General features: G+C 38.8%; 1 protein-coding gene across 1 annotated transcript in view; it reads left to right on the top strand.

Annotated features, from left to right (window-relative positions):
• The window catches only part of LOC147001218 (histone deacetylase 5-like), a 148,667-nt gene extending 133,981 nt beyond the window's left edge, over positions 1-14,686 (top strand). Inside the window, exon 6 of the mRNA XM_085830304.1 lies at positions 11,467-14,686. Coding sequence (XP_085686430.1) covers positions 11,467-11,506 — 40 coding nt within the window. The 3' untranslated portion in view covers positions 11,507-14,686. The remainder of the gene's footprint in view (positions 1-11,466) is intronic.
• Positions 14,687-14,970: the final 284 nt, after the last annotated feature.

The following is a 14,970-nucleotide window of genomic DNA, read 5'->3' as shown; positions in this document are numbered from 1 at the left end:
AATTTCAAGTGGTATATTGAATAGATATGAAGGGAGTGGCCAGCCTCATTTTGTTCCTAATTTTAATCGAATTGCTTTGAGTTTCTCTCCGTCTAATTTGATGTTGTCTGTAGGCTTGCTATATATGGCCTTTATTATATTTAGCTATGTTCCTTAGGTCCCTAGTCTTCCCGAGACTTTTATCATGGAGTGTTGGGTTATGTCAAAAGCTTTTTGAGCATCTAATGAGATGGCTGTGTATTTTTCTTTCAGTTTGTTTATGTTTGATTTTATTGACTCATTTGTGCAAATTGAACAGTCCTCGAATGTCTGGAATGAAGCCTACTTGGTCATAGTGGATGACTTTTTGATATGTTCTTGGATTCTGTTTGAGAGTATTTATTGAGTATTTTGCATCTATCTTCATGATGGAAATTGGTCTGTAATTCTCTTTCTTTGTTGAACCTTTGTGTGGTTTTGGTATCAGGATTACCACCATAACCTCATAAAATGAATGTTATATGTTTCTATTTGTAAAATAATTTGAGGAATATTGGCATTAACTCTTCTTGGAAAGCCTGGTAGAATTTTATCCTAATTTTATCTGTCCTTGGAATTTTGGGGGGTGGGGGGCATTGTGGTGGAGACTTTTGATGACTGCTTTTATTTCCTTAGGAGTTAAAGGTCTATTTACATTTTTATTTTATCTTGATATAACTTTGGTAAGTGGCATCTATAAAGAAAATTATTCATTTCTTTTAGATTTTCCAATTTTGTCAAGTATTAGTTTTTAAAGTGTGACCCAATGATTCTTTGTATCTCTTTGGTGTCTCTTATTATGTCCTTTTTATTTCCAATTTTCTTTCTTTGGATATTTTCTCCCCACCTTTTGCTTAGTTTGGCTAAGGGTTTGTCTACCTTGTTGATTTTCTCAAGGGACAAACTATTTCACTGATTTTTTTTTAATTGTCCTTTTTGTTTCTATTTTAGTGATTTCAGCCTTCAGTTTGATTATTTACAGCTATTTCTCTTGGGTGAACTTGCTTCTTTTTGTTCTAGAGCTCTCAAGTTTGTTGATGAGTTGCTAGTATTTTCCAACTCTTGCTAGATCTCTTCAGTTTCCTTATGTAGGCACTTAATGCTATGAACTTTCATCTTAGCACCATTTTCATTGTGTCCCATAACTTTACAGTATTCATTTCATTGAATTCTAGGAAATTATTAATTTCTTTCTTTATTTCTGCCTTGACCCAGCAATCATTCGGTATGGAGTTGTTCCATTTCCATAAATTTGTAGGCTTCCTGTGTTTCTGTTGTTGAAATTCAGTTTCAATCCATGGTTATCTGATAAGATACAGGACATGATTTCAGTTTTATTGGCTCTGTTGAGACTTGCTTTGTGAAGTCTCCCACTATCAGTGTGTAGGATTAATGTGTGATTTAAGCTTTAGTAGTGTTTCCTTTACAAACATGGATGACTTTGCATTTGGTGCATAGATGTTAAAATCTGAAAGATCATCTTAGTAAATCTTCCTTTGATAATTATGAAGTGTCTTGCCCCATCTTTTTGGATTAATTTTGGTTTGAACTCTATTTTGTTAGATATTAGGATGCCTACACCAGGTTTTTAGGTTCATTTACTTGGAAAATATCTTTTAAACTTTTTACTCTGAGGTAATGTCTATCTTTGATGTTGTAGTGTGTTTCTTGAATACAGCAGAAAGATAAATCTTGCTTTTGTATCTATTCTGTTAGTCTGTGTCTTTTTATTGGTGAATTGAGTTCATTTATATTGAAAGATATCAATGACCACTGATTGCTAATTACTATTATTTTGTTGTTGATAGTGGTGGTAGAGTGTGGGTGTTTGTGTGTCTGTCTGTTTTTTTGTTTTGCTAGTATGCAATTATTTATTTTCTGTGTTTTCTTGGGTATAGTTAACTACTTTTCCTTCTAATATCTTCTATAGGGCTGGATTTGTGGATAAATATTATTTAAATTTGACTTTATCATGAAACTCCCTGTTTTCTCCATCAATAGTGGTCGAACCTTTTACTGGGTATAGTAGTCTGGCCTGTATCGGTGGCCTCTTAGAGTCACTACATCTGTCAAGACCCTCCTGGCTTTTAGAGACTCCATTGAGAAGTCAGGTATAATTCTAATAGGTCTGCCTTTATATGTTACTTGGCCCTTTTTTCTTGTAGATTTTAATATGATTTTTTGTTGTTGCTGTTGTTTTCTGTGTTTTTAGTGCTTTGAATATTTTGTGGCAAGGGAAATTTCTTTTCTTTTCCAATTTACTTGGTATTCAGTAAGCTTCTTTAAACTTTATAAGCATGTCTTTTTAGGTTAGGAAATTTTTCTTCAATGATTTCATTAAAAATTCATTTCCAGAGTCTTTGAGCTAGGAATCTTCTTATATATTACTATTATTCTTAGGTTTGGCCTTTTCATGATAAACCAGATTCCTTTATGTTTTGTGTCAGAAATTTTTTAGCTTTAACATTTTCTTTGACTGAGGTATTTATTTCTTCTATCATATCTTCAATGCCTGAGACTTTCTCTTTCATCTCTTGTATTTTGTTGGTGATTCTTTCATCCAAAGGTCCTGTTCTCTTACCTAGATTTCCAGGACTCCTTAAGTTTTTCTGTTTTTTTTTTTTTCATCATCCAGTCTTAACAGTTTTATTCATTTCCTTCAACTGTTTGTTTAATTTTTCTTGGGTTTCTTCAAGAGATTTATTTGTTTTCCCCTTTAAGGACCTCTATTATCTTCATAAAGTTGGTTTCAAGGTCTCTTTGTGCTTCATCTGAGTTGCAATATTCAGGGTTTGCTGTAGTAGGCTAGATGGGCTCAGGTGGTGACATATTGCTCAGGACATTGTTGATTATGTTCTTACACTAATATCTAGGCATCTGGGTATTACAAGTTTAGGTGCAAATTTCTTAGCTTGTCTTCATTGGATGGGTGTTTTTTCCCCACCTGGTTTCTGTTTCCTCTCTGGTCTTCTGGCAGTAGTGGCCTCTGGTTGAGTAGAAGGTCTCTACCCAAGTTGGAGGCTGGAGTTCTGGCAGCTGGTGTGGCCTCTGGTTCAGCCAGAGGTCCTCAGCAGGAGTTGTGGGGGCATGACATAGTGATGCAGAGGGGTGTGACAGTGGTGGTAGCCTTGGCACAGAGTTTGGACAATGCTGAGGTAGACTGACTACCTGCAATTTTGGTGTCTGCCATATCCTTTGGTCCTGAAGGATACTTCTACTAGAGTTGGGGCCTGGCATGTGGTGATGATGAAAGGAGAGCTGGCAAGCACTGAGGAAGTAGGGGCAGTCCACCAGCAATCAACCTACCTGGGGTCCAGGCAGCAGGCCTGGCCTCTGATGGGGTAAAAGACTTCCACCAGAGTTGTGGGCCAAGATATGATGACAAGGACAGGGAGTGTGTCTTGGAGTAGCCTGAGTGGGCACTGAGGGATTATTGGTGGTCTGTGGACAGGGTGGAGGTGCTTACCTGGGGGATGGGTACTGGCTTGTCCTCTGGTAAAACAGGAGGCTTACACCAGAGTTGTTGGCTCCTTTCTATCATCTTTGCAGCATGAGGAAATGTTTGCTTCAGAGGCTTGAAGTGTGTGGAATAACTATCTTTCTGTGAAGATACAGTACAATAAGCTGAGAACTCACTAAAATCTAAGCCCTTCACTTTGAATAGCTCATCCACAGAGCTGAGGACAGGATGATTTATGTAACACATAGGCCAGTTTAATGCATGTTCATATCTAATGTACACAGAAACACGGCTTTCAAATTTCCTGGACATTGGGAGTATTTCTCTAAGGCTTCTAGGAGTTGACATGGGACAAATTATGCAGTTCTCTGGTTTTACTCTGTGACACATTATTTTAAGAACCAATTTATCTAAAATAGACTAACATTCCAAAATACATTTCACTTTTGGTTTTCTTAGTTCAACACAGCATTACGCAAAACAAGGGCTCAAATCTAGAAATTTCCTAGTGAAAAGAGGAAAAATTTGTGCACATGCCCTCCCGTTTCTTGTCTTCTTGGGATGCCTCAGTTATGTGTTTTCAGTACATTATACAATTATGGAGCAGGAGTAAAACCTACCCTAATATGTCATGGAATAAATTCAGTGCCAGTTCTGAATTTTAGAGTCCTGTCTACATCCTTTATAAAATAGCATTTAGGTTATTGACAGGAAACAAAATGAAATAGAACCCTGAGGATATTGGGATTCATCGAGAGCTTGGAGTTCTATCTCTTCTTCCTGCTCACTCTGGCTGTCACCTCTAGAGGAAGAGAAAGGCCTGGCTCTAGGAGTGGGAAGCTGATTCACATGAGCATGAGATTAAAGAACGTATGTGAATAAGTTAGCACAACACCTGGTACGTAGGAAACTCCCAACAAAGGTTATATCTGACCATTTCCTTCCTCTTAATTCTTTTTTGATTTAATCTATGTGTTTTTCCCCTAATAAGATTGTTTATAATCTTGTGACCTGTAAGAATATCTAGACAACAACTAGACATCTGTGGGTTCTACTATGCTTTATTAAAAACAGGAGATCAACAAAGCATAAGCACTTAGTAGTAAGTTCACTTTGTTGCCTAATGTGTGGTCAGCTAATCCACCTCAAAAAGTATCTAAATATTACATATATAATATTTCCTGTATAAATAAATAAGTCATTTGGAGGACAGAGACCCTTAAAATAGTAAAGCATTTTATACTAGTACCTGAGTAACACTAGTCCTTCTATTTGCTGACATCTGAAGCAAATAAATATTGCATTTTCCAAATATATATATTTTTTCCTTAGTTTAAATTGGCAGTCCCCATTTTGTGAGCATGTTGACTAGCCCAACTCTGTATTAGTCTTAAATCATAAAGACAGCGTACCTAAGATATATAATGCAGGCTATTGTATAAAATATATTTGTGAATGGAGAGTTATATTTAAGGAATTCAAGAGCCATATTTATTGGGACTGTATCTAAAGGCAGAAGGGAAGATGGAAGTGACACAGGTAATAACAGGATGTCCTCTGATGTGTAGAATGAGCGGGAAGAACCTAGAGTTCACTCATTCTTTAGACACCCAATTTCAATATTTTATACATGCCTAACTAAGTGCTCACAGCCAAGTATACCAAGTTAGTTTGCAGTTTTCTACTGCTTCTATAAGAATTGCAAAAAGATTAATGATTTAGAACAAGATGGAGACTCAGTAGGTCTAATTTTGGTGCTGGCTTCACACTTTTAGCCAGTGTCAGCAGGTTCCCCTCCCCACACTTGTTAGTTAGTTAGTTTGTTTGTTTGGTTGGTTGGTTGTTCCTGGGAAAAATCCCAAATAATCCTGTCCCTCCCTTCCCCTGTCCCCCCCTTCAAGGGGCTGTCTACATTTTTTGGCCCGTGGCTTCTTCCTTTCTCTTGAAAGTCTGTAGCAACCTATCTTCAGTCATCTCAGTCCTTCTGACTACAACTGAGCAAGACTTTCTGTGGTAAAGGACTTACATGGGTGACATTTAAGATAGAGGCTATAACTCGGGGTTTCTTTGTTTTAGTTTGTGTTTTGTTTTGTTTTCTGTATTTGTACTACCAACACATTTTCCAACCTACCTTAATTCTTATCCAAATATTTCCAGTACTTTGCTTATTCTCAAGTCTCCATTCTGACCCTTTTTCTGTGCACTAACAAGAAAGTTATTTAAAACACAAAACTGTAAGAGCAAACTCTGTCTGTGTTGCTGAAGTCCTTCAGTGCCTTCCATCTCACACTGCACAGGAAAGACCACCTTCTACTGTAATTTTACCCCTCTTAGAAGTTTAAACCTCACTCCTAACACTTTATTCTGTTTGAATTATGCTCTGTATTCCAAAAACTATCTGGTATACTTAGAGAATGAGAAAAAAAAGAAAGAAAGAAAAAATAGAAAGGAAAGGATGTGCCTTCTAAAAATGGTGGAGAAGAAAGTTTATTGTGACTAGAAGGGAAAGCATAGCCAGAGACGGGAACATCTGGACGAGTGCAGAGAGGACATGACCCTGCGCCTTGGACAGTGGTAAGGGGAAAGGGAAGAGAAGGGAACCAGGTGCACTGGCCAGGAGGCCCAAATCAGAGTAGACCAAAAAACCAGGTCACCACAAAGGCTGAATTACATAGGGAAGAACAGCTTCCAGGAGGCCAGCCCAGCTTCTGGGCTAGAGAAGTTTAGAGTAGGGGTCAGGGCATGCCAGCCAGGAGGGCCCTGTAACTGAATGGGACCAGGAATCGAGGGAGAAGCTGGCAGTGGAGAGCAGCTGTCTGTCCCAGGTTTGAAACCTAACAGTTTGTAACTGAATTATATGTTTCGTGTGATCGTTTAATTGCCCAATGGTGATATTGTCACCTATACCACTCTCATATAAACAACACTCACAGCAAGATCAATGGAGAATGTGTATATCACTCTACCCAGCCTTGACTGCTTCCCCAGCCAGTCAGCCCCCTTTAACCTTTTAACACCCTTTAACACCATCTGCTCATTTTCCTTATTCTTAAATTTCATTTAAATGGAGTTTCATTTAAATGCTACATGCTAGTTGGTAATCTGGCTTCTCTCACTCCACTAAAAATAATATTTTTGACATTTGTCCATGTCTTTGACAATCAATATTCTTCCCATTTGTAGCTGCACATTAGACCAAGTATATTAACATATCCTAATTTGTTTATCCACTTACCTGTGAATTGGTACTTGGCTTGCTTCCAATAATGGACTATTAGGAATAAAACTGCTATGATTTTTATTTTTTGTGGTGAAAGTAAAATGTACTTATGTCAATGGTTTTGAAGTGTACCATGCAGCAGTGTGAATAATAGAAACATAGCCTTGCCTTCCTTTCTACAACTTCATTCTGCAAAAAGCAAACCCTATCTCCATTATTCAACTTCCCTCTTTCTCCTCACACCCAGATCCAGGGACTGGTGCTTGCCCAATGGGATAGGTCTCAAGTTGTACCAGTCATTGGTTGGCCATTCCTTCTGTCTCTCTTCCATCATTGTCCTTGCATCTATTTCTTTTAGACAGGACAAATTTTGGATTGAAACTTTTGCTGGTGGGTTGGTGTCCTTATGCCTTTACTGGGGGTCCTGCCTGGCTACAGGAGGTGGCCTCTTCAGGTTCCATATTCCCACTGCTATGTATATGGGCTAAGGTCACCAGCATTGACTCCTAGGAACCTCCCCACTCCACTCCAGGCCTCTAGCACTTCATAGAAAATCAGTGCCCATCGTGCCCTACACCCCAGCAGCTGCAGATTTCTGGTCCTTTTCCTGTCTCTGTGGTTCTCTCTCCTGTCTCTCCCCACACATGATCCTGCACCCTCCCCCATTCCCTGACCCTCTTTCACCCAGTTTTCTCTCTTTCTTTGCCTCCTCTGGGTATTTTATTCCCACTTTTAAGAGAGATTCAATCCTCCTTGCTTGGGCCTTCCTTCTTGTTTAACTTGCTATCTTTCTCACATACCTGTGCGATATGTGTGGGCTGGTAGTTTAAATTGAGACTATTTCCAGAACACTTGTTCTTTGCTGAAGTTCTGATTTTAGTCTTAATTTAGAATGCTATATTGTTATATCTCTTTAAAAAAAACTGTTAAACCAGCCCTGCTGACACCAAACATTTCAAAGGGTTTATGGAATATCTCCTATTTGTGTTAAATTGTTGGGGAAGGAAAACAACAAAGAAAAATAAAGGTGGAAGTGGAAGAAAATAGAATTCATGAAGCACAATTCTGTTGCAAAGGACAGAAGAGACGAGACGACAGCATGTACTTTTGCCAGAAACTGGGGTCTTCTGAGTTTGTGCAATTGTAATAAGTGGTACTCAACTTTTCTAATGCTGCCCTTTAATACAGTTCCTAATGTTGTGATGACCCCCCAGCCATAACATTATTTTGAAGCTACTTCGTAACTGTAATTTTGCTAGTGAATCATAATGTAAATATCTGCATTTTTCTCATGGTCTTAGGTGACCCCTGTGAAAAAGGGTCACGGCCCACAGGTTGAGAACGGCCACTTTAAAGTATGCCACAGCTCAGTAGTAATGAAGGCATGTAAACCTAGCTAGCAGTAGGATTCTGGTTTTACATACATTAAATGTATTTACATACATTGAACTCATTACTGTACGAAGGACCGCAGGCTGCACGCTCCAGGGGCCAGAACTTGTGGTCTGTGGTGTTCAGTGCTGTGCTCACTGCCCACACAGCCCTGGGCACTTAGACTCACTACATCTGATCTCAAGACTACTCTTTCCTTCCTCTCTTTACCTTGCAAATTTCTTAATCTGAGATGCTGGACTGAATGAAGGACTCCTTCCTTGAATATCAAAGCCCATCGTTGTTCTGTACCTTGCCAGAGGTAGAGGTACCTCTATCAACCAACTACACTGTTGCATGAAAAATGGACTTAAATTCAAAGAGGCAAGGACTTGCTGCCTACCCTAACAAGATATGCCCACTGGTATATGGAAACATGAATGTTATAGGAACAGCCAACCACTTTCTGATAGGATCTAAGGATCTGAGGTCTGCTCAATGAGACAGAATTCAAAACTAGCATAGTTAAAAGGGTCAGGAACCTATGGCTGGATAGGCCATAGGACCCAGGAGAATAACTGTTAGTTGAGATACACTGTGCATGTGCATGTCTGTGGATGACCAAGGTGAAAAGCCCTCATATTTCCAAAGCTTCACTTCTCAACACTGTCACTGTGACAAGGCATGGTGGCACACATTTGTAATTCCAGCACTCAGGCCATGGAATCAGAGGCTCAGGGGCCAGCCTGAACTGCATAACACATTTGAGGCTACCCTGGGCTACATGAAACCCCTGTCTCAAAAAAACAGAAATCAAAACCACAGCAAAACAAAGGAACATACAAATAAAAAGCCTGACAATCTGTCACTAGCTCACATGCTAATTGTTGCTAAAGCTCAAAAAGCAAACATATAAAATAGTTGTTTAGGGACAAGGATTTGGTAAAGATAACACCTATAGGGTGAGGGTACATTCCTGCCATCTCAACACTAGGGAGGCTGAGACAGGGTGGTTGTGAGCAGAAGAAACAATTGCTCTGTGCTCAGCAGTTTATAAGGCATGTTCTCTTACTTTAACACATTTGCTTCCCTGGGCCCTGAGGACAAAACAAGTAAGTACCCTTTTTCTAAAAAGAGATTTGAGAGTGAAGAGACAGGGTTACTCAGTGTTAAGTTTTAGAAATTGACAGAGTAAAGACTTAAACACAGGGCATTCCCTCTGAAGGTGAAGACAGTTTTTAACTTGTGAGGTACTGTATTATCATGGTGATGTAACAGAAGGGAGATGGGGTAGTTGTATGTATGCAGACATAGTAAAATATGGGCAGTGATAAATACAGTATCTTTGATAAAGAAGTTAGTAGAACATGATTTTAAAGGTATCCAGGGACAGGATTCTTCCAATAGACAGTTTTATATTCTACTCACACATCTCTAGGCTTCAGGAGAGAACTCCTGAAGTTTTTGCCAGTAATTAGATTGCAGTGTGAAAAGGCTGCTCACATCTACAAAGCCTCCTTTGGACCTGTGGAGAATGCATGTTCCTCCACCAAGAGTCAGCAAGCATCTTTTATTTCTGGTGAGGGGGGACGTTTCTATGGAATTCCAATCACACTGAGTCCTGGTGTCTAGGACTCATCCAGGGAAAAGATCAGCCCTCTGTGGCTTTAGGTTAGAAATGGGATTAGATTATTCTTCAAGTTTTGATCCACAAATTAACACATTGAAATAAGTCTGTATATTTATATATCATTTTTTTCAAATATTTTTTAAATTTGGTTTTTTCTTTCTCAAGCACTAGCCTGTATAGATAGAGATAAATGCTAATTGTGACTCATCTTGATAGTCTTTCTCACTTAAAGACCACATCTAAACATCCTCAGGTTCTATACGTTGAACATTCTTGGGCATTCTGAAGAAACGATTTTTTTTTCTTTTCTTTTTTTAATGACTACTTAAGGATTTTTTTAGAACTTGGTGTTTTAGATAATGCTGAGTAATTTTTACTCTTTGTTTTCTAAAAAAAAAAATGTGTTTAAAAATGTCTGGATTGCCATTCTAAGGAAAATGTATCTTATTTTCTTAATTTTTTTATTTAAAAATAAGAATGCTACATTGCCCAAGAACCACTGTTATTTCACGATTCCTTAAAATCTTGGCTCTTTTCCTTTTGTGCCTGCAAAACCAGCATGCCTAACTAGCCAGCTTGTCTCAGTAATCACTGCACATCCCTCCTACTAAGTTTTCCTGATGTGAAAGTGATCCATTATAGAAAGCCAGTGAGTAGACAAGAGAACACAATTTGCCTACCTATTATCCTATCACCTAGAGAGCTGCAGAGTGCTAATTATATTCTTGCTGGTGCCATAGGCATAGCACTGTATTTGTGTGTCATTTGACATAGTGTTATGTGCATGACACATAATGAAGGGATGAGTCCAAAGGATTCCGGTGTTGACTGCACTTTCCTTTGCTGTGATTGCTGTTTTTGCTGTTCACCAGCTTTGTCAGGAATACTTTGCTCTTCATGGTTCATACCTGAAACTGGGGTTTCACAGACTGTAGTACTAAAATTAGCTTGTGGAGTTCAGACTCAACGTGTCATCTCAGCATCTCAAATCCCGCTAATCCAACTTCCCTAGACAACCCAACTGCCAAATGTATTTGGATTCCTGCTACAATTTGTTCTTTTAACTGAATTAAAAGTCATTGTAAAAGTTTCCCTTAGAATGCTCTCAATGTGTTAGTAAATTAAGGTTAGCTCTCAAGTATAAATTTTCAAGCAATTAGATTTGGTTTTTAGCTGAGCAGAACACCCCACTTAAGATGCCGAATACAAACGATTTACATACTACCATAGTGCGTTTCTTATAAAAATGTTAGGTCTGTAGCAGCAATTTGCTAATCAAATTCAGAATTTGATTTAAAATGCCTCCGGCAGAAGGCCAATCCAGTTATGAAAGAACAGAAGCAAAGCCCAGAGCCTGGATGAGCCTCCTCCAGAAGCTGCTAGCTGGATCTTTCACTCGCCTTAGCAAAAATGGTTCCAGAAATCACTGCAATCACTCCTAAAGTAGGATATCATAGCTAATTTTTTTCAATAAATTATTGGACTGTCCAAGACACAAAACATGTACATTTTGGAATCTAGAGTTATAAAATATTCTGACATGTTTTAATATAAACAGGAACATTTCCAGTGATTGCTTGGGTCTAAAATGTTTTTCCACTTGACACTTGTTTATACTGCCTAGGAAAGAAACTCTATTTATGGATAACTGAATGACACAAATAAACACGGGAGAGAGCTGAAAAATCAGCTTTGATTGTGCATGAAAGTCTACAATGCCATTGTGTACTCTTGGGCCGTATTCTGATTGCCTGTTTATTTTTACAGAACTGCTGGTGAGCCCATGGAAGAGGAGCCAGCCTTGTGAAGTGCCAAGTCTCCCCCGATATTTCCTGTGTGTGACATCATTGTGTATCCCCCCACACACAACCCCAGCACCCTCAGACATGTCTGCTGCCTGGGTGGCACAGTTTGATGGAACATAAACACTGGGCACAAAATTCTGAACAGCAGCTTCCCTGGTTCTCTGGATGCACTTGAAAGGGCATTAAAGATTCCTGAAATGTAACCACTGTGTATCTAAAGTTACAGTAACCAGGACTGGAAGAAACTGTTTCCAGCATGCTTTTCTGCTGATGACCCACTCCCAGATACAAAGTGTGAGCTAGAAACCTTCAATACAGCATTCGATCGTGTTCATTTCAGAAGCTATGACAGCCAGTGAAATTTGGGGCAAAACCTGAGACGTACCCATTCCTGACATTCTGACCAGTGTCTTACTGTGTAGTTTACTGTCAAGTAGACTTAAATTGTTTACAGGACTTCTTTTCAGCTGTGAGTCGCTGGGAATTACAGACAGATTGCTGTGGGTTGTAGGGAGTTTTTTTTTTCTCTTTGTTACACTTTTATTTTGTTTTGAACTTTTTGCCTTTGTTCTAATACACTTCAATCCCTCCTAGCAAAAGTCCAGAAGGGACCTGGGATAAGACGTTTTTTCCTTTTTCCCTTTTATTTTATTTTTTGAGGGGGGAGGGGGGTGCGGTGGAGCCATGGTTTCCCTGTGTAGCCCTGGCTGTCCTGGAACTCATGCTGTAGACCAGGCTGGCTCGGAACTCAGAGATCCTCCTGCCTCTGTTCTAGGATCAAAGGAATGCACCGCCAGCACCCAGCAACAACGAGGCTTTTTTTTCTCGATGGAAAAAAATATTACAGTGTATCTGACAGTTCAAAAGGAATTTGCACACTACGGGCAATGTGGCAGTATTTTGTGTCTACTTTTACTGGAAATTTACATCTGTCTCAGGTTCTCACAGTGTATGAGCTTGCAGTCTTGACAGGTAATGAGGTCGCACCACCCCCATGCAGCGCCACCTTGAGGACAATGGTTCTGGAAGTGAATCTCTTGGGAGCCATGCAGCCCTTGCACAGCACAGAACTTCTCAAGGGTGGCTCTATCTGGCGCTCATTCTCTCCTCTTTCCTTCTCAGCCTTTCTTGTCACCCTTTTAGAAAACTCACCCCAACCTCCCCATTACTCAGGCGATTTGAGTATTTTATTTATTTTGTTTACTTTTCGGGTGAACCCACTCGTGTTATCTTCTGCTGTGGAACGATTTTAGAGGGTATAGTTTAAGTGATGCCACTGAATTCCCAGGTCTTAGAAACATGTCAATGAAGATGACAATGGTCTGAAGTCCTTTTGAATGGGGCTAAGCTAAGAATTGTGCCTTCACATGAAAACTAACACAGAACTTAACCTTTGCACAGGTAGTATTTCCAACAAAGGTTCAAAATAAAGGACATTTAATTCTGAGATTAAAAACAGCTTACTAAGTAAAATATAAACAAGTTAGCCCCTGCCTCTGAAAATTGTATTTCAGTTTATAACTCAAAACACCTAAAGACAGTGAGGTAGAATACCTTGCATATTTAATATCTGACAGTGCTTTTGAACATTGATTTTTTTATGTATTTTTCTTAACTCAAAGGATATATTAAAGCCATAAGTGAAGATTGTCATGCTTTTATTCCGAAATCTGAAAGAAACCTTAATTAAAACAAGGTTTTAGGGGAGGCTAAGATATGAAAGACATGGAACAATGTGGTTTGAGTTAGGGAGGACTCCAACCTGTAAATCAAAGATGAAAGATCTCACTCACGTAGAGTCACATAACTCCCCTTTGTTATACAGTCAGGCCACATTTTTCATGCATTTGGTTTTTTTAGGATTACCATTTTAATTTGTAAGACTTTTATTACATATACAAAAATGGCTTGGTACTTGATTTAACATCTTAGAAATCTGAGATACCCTTTGAAATAGGAAATCTGAAATGGAATGTAACTTAGTATTAGGTAAAAATTACTTACATTGCATAAGAATTAAGTCAATCTAGATGCATAATTGTAATAAATTTCTTGTAAATTCCATTTTCTTGATATTTTAGAGAAATTCAATTATATTTGCCAGCTCTCTCTTCTCTCTCTCTCTCTCTCTCTCTCTCTCTCTCTCTCTCTCTCTCTCTCTCTCTTTCGTGTGTGTGTGTGTGTGTGTGTGTGTGTGTGTGTGTGTGTTTAATTAGCGAAGTTACTTTAAAAATACCAAAGGCTTACAAAAGACCTTTTCCTTTTAAAGGGGGAAACGTTATCATACTTCAGAAGGTGTACACTTGTGAAACTTTAAAATCAGCTACAGAACCACAGGTCCCCATGCTTGCTCTTCAGTCTTTGCAAATACATTTTAGAAGTCGGGTATTGAAGCAAAACAGCACAACTATACGACTCTCCTGATGCCCCAGCAACGGCATGGCCTCAGAGGGTGACTTGTCACTCGGACAAAGCCAAGTCACTCAGACATCTTTGTCGTAGTTTAGATTTAAAAAATACATATGAAAGAGTTAATCACACACTTCCTTCCTACCATGTGACAACAGCCTAACTAACTGCAATGCAAAGTATCAGAACCCTGGGGGAGGAACAGAAATGGTGCCTTCCGTTCTCGCTATGACCCTCTGGGGATAGTTTCATTTGTTTAACTGAAATCACAGAGGCCTTGAAAATAAGGCATCTCTTCCCACAAAAACTTCAAAAATGATGGGACTGGTATCTCCTAATAGTTCAGACTTGTTTTATTTCTAGAGGCCAATCACAAAGCTTTGCGAGGTCACTGGGTATCTTTACAGACACCATGTGGGGAGTGATGTGAGTGATCCCGAGAGTCTCCTGGAAGAAAAGCCTTCTCCACTCAGCATGCTTAAGCTTTTATAGATTTTATTCCATCACTTACAATTAAGGCAATTTATTTAATTGGTTTTTGTTATTATTTCCCATTTAAGACTTTCCTCTATTTGTCTCAGTGGAAGCATGTTTTAAAATCTAATAGTCCAAAAGAAACCTGAAAGTGGATCATTCTGAACTTAAAAACAGCCTTCCTGTCAAAGTGGCACACTGTCTGTTCTAGGCTTAACATTCTTTTTCTGCCTTTGGAAGTGAAATAATGTGCTCACTATGAGAGACAGAGAGAGAGACAGAGAGAGAGAGAGAGAGAGAGCAAGCAGAAATGACTATATATATATATATATATATATATATATATATATATATATCCACATGTGCTAAATAAGGTCAGTTGCTTTCCAGAATACTGGGATCAAGGGCCATTACATTCACTGCTGTACACCCTGCTCTTTGATGGAGATAGCATTTTGTAACAGAAGACATGGCTGTTGCAGCAATTGATGCCTTTATTAACCTAACATTTAATAAAAATGAAAAGAACAAAAGGCTTAAAAACTTTATAATCTGAAGAGAAATTTTACTTCTTTGTGTATGC

This window comes from Mus caroli, unplaced genomic scaffold (assembly GCF_978045245.1).
Source record: "Mus caroli unplaced genomic scaffold, Mus_caroli_1 scaffold_14, whole genome shotgun sequence".
NCBI lineage: Eukaryota > Metazoa > Chordata > Mammalia > Rodentia > Muridae > Mus > Mus caroli.
Note: the sequence above shows the minus strand (reverse complement) of the source record. Positions and strands in the feature narration are given on the sequence as shown.